Source organism: Amblyomma mixtum, chromosome 2, assembly GCF_055824585.1.
Source record: "Amblyomma mixtum isolate Tamu chromosome 2, ASM5582458v1, whole genome shotgun sequence".
NCBI classification, from domain to species: Eukaryota; Metazoa; Arthropoda; class Arachnida; order Ixodida; family Ixodidae; genus Amblyomma; species Amblyomma mixtum.
In genome coordinates this window covers 171,707,464-171,712,182 of record NC_143013.1, presented here as the reverse complement: position 1 = coordinate 171,712,182, position 4,719 = coordinate 171,707,464, and the positions used below count along the sequence as shown (strand labels likewise).

The 4,719-nt window shown below is 47.0% G+C and overlaps 1 protein-coding gene across 1 annotated transcript; it reads left to right on the top strand.

Moving 5' to 3' along the window:
* Window positions 1-2,177: 2,177 nt before the first annotated feature.
* On the top strand, window positions 2,178-4,426 carry Sfxn1-3 (Sideroflexin-1-3). The gene has a single exon (XM_089572733.1). The coding sequence runs from the start codon at window positions 2,333-2,335 to the stop codon at window positions 3,287-3,289; it is 957 nt and encodes a 318-aa protein (XP_089428859.1). The 5' UTR covers window positions 2,178-2,332; the 3' UTR covers window positions 3,290-4,426.
* Window positions 4,427-4,719: the final 293 nt, after the last annotated feature.

The window sequence follows — 4,719 nt, the reverse complement described above, 5'->3', positions numbered from 1 at the left end:
ACCTCAACAGCACAAGAAGATATTTGAATACAAATCATTGAAAAAAGTGAACTCAGCTTCACGACTGGTAATTTCTAATATCTTGCACATCGTTGCAGCGAGAGAACATAGAGCCAAATTTGGTGTCTTTACTCCTTCAATAGACGGTCGCTGTTGCTCGTATTAGCCTCTCCTGAAATGGCGCACTATCACGAGGGGGAGTGGGTAAGTTTGTGATGAGTGGCAGAGGAAATGTCTTTCGAGATTTAAAGGTGTGCCTTAGTATGCTCGAACTATGCTTGAACGTTTCCTTGTGTATTCTGTTAATAACGCCTTTTCCAAATGGGGAAAAAAAGGAAACCCCTGTGATCGTTAACAAAAACTAGAAAGAGGTCATGTTTGCCTTCATTACTGCATTTCCTGTCTTTTAAGAAGAAAGCTCTTATTTAAACAATGTTTAAACTAAATCTCATCTTTCTCTTATTACTCTCCGTAACGCGCCGTTAAGGAAGTCTAGTTTAACAAATAAAACCATTAAGTATTCCTGGTTCTGCAATCTTGTGAAGCATACATATCGGGAGGAAAATTATTTCGATTTAGCTCCTAAAGCAAGCACAAGAAGTGGTAGTTCGAATTTTTATTTCATCAGCAACGTTAAGACAGCTTCAAGCCTCTTCCGGAGACCCTTCCGGCCGTGAAGATTCAGCAAAGGAGGGGGGGAACGGGAGGTCTGAAGACGCTCTTTCAACAGTTTTTTTAATGGTCGCAGAAAACTTAGTTTGGCCAAACTAAGTTTTCAGGAAACTAAATTTTCTGTGACCATTAAAAACCCAGTTGGAAGAGCGTCTTCAAACCTTCCGAACCTCCCCTTTGCTGAATCTTCATGGACAACTAATGAGATGGCGCCACCAGTGCGATTGTTGACAGAACAGCGTGATTTCCTTCGCCGTCGCCGCAGACGATTCGAATATGCGGCTTTTTTTTTGATCGATTCAGGCAAGAAATCCAAACAGATGTAGCATGAAACAATTCTGCCTACTAAATGCCGTTTCTGTGCGAAATTTGAGCTCGAACAATGCGCCCGTTTAGCTGGGAGAAGCATTCTACGGAGTGCGTTTATTTGCGCAGCACGCGGTATGAGTTTATGCGTTATACACAGCATGAGAGAGGTGACATGAGGTATGGTGTGGCATACATGCATTTATACCACAAAACATACTAGCGGAAATCGTAAAAGAAGCATACCACGGCTTTGATTTGCCACAGTGCTGCTTGTCACGGAATATACAGGGTCTTGAATATTTGGGGGCCGGGTTTTAAAAATTTCCTATGTAAAATCTACTACCCCATTCGAGCTGAAATAATGTTCACAAAGTAGCAAAATGTGGTCTACGTTATCTGATAAGCGATTCAACATCGGTACTTGCTTAGATTTTCCGGAATGGACGGAAAATTGCTCTCGGCGGCGTGCACATTTTTCGCAGAAGCGATAGGGTCCTGCATTGACATGGTGCGCCATCTGTCGAGTGGCGAGGCAACCCGGCAAGGCCGTTGGCGCGCTTGCCGGAGATGGCGGTCGCCTCGCCACTCGACAGATGACGCACCATGTCAATGCAGCTTCTCGACTCGCTTCTGCGAAAAATGTGCACGCCGCCGAGAGTAGTTTTCCATCCATTCCGGAAAATCTAGGCAAGTACCGATGTTGAATCGCTTATCAGATAACGTAGACCACATTTTGCTACTTTGTGAACATTATTACAGCTCGAATGGGGTAGTAGATTTTACATAGAAATTTTTTAAAACCCGGCCCCCAAATATTCAAGAACCTACAGACCGTAGTCAAATCACGCGCCAACGTGGTAAAAAAAAAAAAAAAACGCGAACCCAAAGAAGTTTAAAGGTTTGTTCCGCCATCTGGTGGCGAACTTGTAAAACATTACATTCTACTTTAGAATTTATTCAGATGATGACGCCAGCATATATTACAGTTGCGTTTGTAAAATCTGCATTACTAATTCTTAGCAAGATAGATTGCTTCACTTTGAATAATTACTAAAAATAAGCAACTACTAATAAACAGGTTTAGAGAAAGCACAGAGAAAACGCTCCTTACATAATATTTCCTCACTAGGCAAGCAGGAAAATTGAGTGAGCCGCGTGGAGTCCGACGATCGGCTGCTCTGGACGTCGATTTATCGCTCTCCGTCGTCGGCACCGTCCGTCCGTGCCCTCCGTGTCGACCGCTGCGAGACACTCAGCGATACCAGCGGCGGCATCGCGGCGGCTCTCCGTCCGCAGCGAAAAAGGGGTTCCCGCTACACGCACCTCGGCGCAAGTAGGTACGCAAAGCAGGATGCAGACGCGCATCAACATCGACGAGCCCCGGTGGGACCAGAGCACCTACTGGGGCAGGGCGCGGCACTTTTTCACGGTCACCAATCCGCTGAACCTACTGTGCACGAGCAGTGATTTGGAGGAATCGCGGGACATCGTCACGCGCTACCGCAAGGGCGAGAGCTTGCCTGGGCTAACAGAGGACAAACTGTGGCGGGCGAAGCACATCTACGACTCGGCCTTCCACCCGGACACCGGCGAAAAGGTGACGCTCATCGGCCGCATGTCGGCCCAGGTGCCCATGAACATGAGCATTACGGGCTGCATGCTAACCTTCTACAAGACGACGCCGCAGGTGGTCTTCTGGCAGTGGGTGAACCAGTCGTTTAACGCGGTCGTCAACTACTCGAACCGCAGCGGCGACTCTCCGATCCCGCTCTCGACGCTGGGTCTCTCCTACGTGCTTGCCACCGGCGGTGCGTTGGGAACCGCTTTGGGTCTCAACAGCCTGGTGAAGTCGCTCCCGCCGCTCGTCGGTCGCTTCGTGCCTTTCTGTGCCGTGGCGGCGGCCAACTGCGTCAACATCCCGATGATGAGGATGCGCGAGATCAGGCACGGCATCCCCGTGGTCGACGATAACGGCAACCGCATCGGCGAGTCCAAGGTGGCTGCCAAGTGGGCCATTGCCATGGTCGTTCTCTCCAGGGTGGGTATGGCCGCACCTGGCATGGTTTTTCCACCAATCGTGATGAACCAGCTGGAGAAGAAAGGCGTGCTGCAGCGCTATCCGTGGATCAGCGCGCCGCTACAAGTGGGCATGTGCGGTCTGATGTTGGTGTTCGCGACTCCTCTGTGCTGCGCCATCTTCCCCCAGAAGAGCCACATCGAAGTGAGCCACCTAGAGCCCGAGTTGCAAGAGGTGGTGCGAAAGTTGCCAAACCCACCAGCCAGGCTGTACTACAACAAGGGACTCTGAGCGGTGCCCCTTGGCGACGCAGCTGGAGCTAAAATGTGATGCTTACATTGTGCGAGGTGAAGAGAGTTTGCTTCATTGAAATGATAATTGTGGATGGGAGTGATTGGGCCAAGCAGTTTTGTTTCATGCATGGAATTGGTTGCTTTGCCTATGACTGCTATAAGGCCTTGTAATGAACTTTCCACAGCCTGCATTCCCGTTAAAGGCTGTCAGGGAGTGCTAATATAGCCTAGCCGTATACATGTCACTGCAAAGGACGGCTAATGCTGCATGTTCAGCACATGTTTTCTTAATTTTAATATCTGCTTACAGAAGTTTGTTTGAAAGCATTTTTTTGGACAGAGTGTCTAGAAAGTGCCTGCCAGAGGTATTATTTATTGAGAGACGATATGAGAGTAGAGCACCTTTTGTACCAGCAGGAACCTCTAGGAAATTCAGCCTGCTTCTTATGAGCCTATGTGGGTGGGTAGAATGTAAATTTCTATTTCTTAACCTTCAGTCAGTGTGCATAATAATTTTCTGTGAGGGCAGGAAGACTTTCAGAAAATGAACTGGTATTCAGTCATGATAGGCACAGCACAAATGTTGAGTGCAAAATTGTGGGCTAGTGTGTACGCTTTTGGAGCAAATTGAGTTGTAAGGGCAAAAGGGGATGCAAAACATGCTCGTAGCTTTTCACAGTGTGTCAACCCTCTTTGCCCTCGTCTTTCAAGTGTCATTTGCTTCATTCAGATGGTGAAGGTGAGCTTTTTTCTCTTCACGTTGAACAGTGTCGGTGCCATGTTTTTCTCTGTTTAATCAGAAAAAAATAATGCTATAATCTTCACCTTCTGAGCTGCCAATAAGGAATGTAAACATTTATTTTTTTGCGACGAAGCGCTATTGCACCTTGTGGGCTTTCATGCAGGATACCAATGCACTCACAAGACCAATATATTTTTTCCAGATGTCTATTCCAAACAGTTCTACTGCGCTGTACATATAATAAGACTTTTAGTATAACTATAGCAAGGAATGTTTCTTGCTGTTCCTTGCGTCTGTGAACAGCAAGTGTAACTTGCACCTTCCTACATGTCACAGTGATGTGGCTGGCAATAAATGTTTTTTTGTTCCTGAGTAAAGAATGTTTCTGAGTAATACAGTGTCAGTGGGCTCACTCACAGGGTGCGAGCTATTATGATCTAGCAAGATCACCCTTCTTACGGTGTCATAGTTGCAAACTTATAAGAGACGCATTTCGATAAAATTTAAATGCAACAATGTCCTTGTGCTGTGTGGTGTCAGTGCACATTAAAGAACTCCAGGTGGTTGAAATCAATCCAGACCTTTTCACCATGGCATCCTTCATAGCCCATGTGCAGCTTTGGGACGCAACGCTGCACATATACCGGTAGTGAAGTACAGTGAACGTCAGGCAGGGAAACAGCTGA

Excerpts from the sequence above, each read along its gene's own strand:
- Sfxn1-3 (XM_089572733.1), top strand. The coding sequence starts at position 2,333 with ATGCAGACGCGCATCAACATCGACGAGCCCCGGTGGGACCAGAGCACC.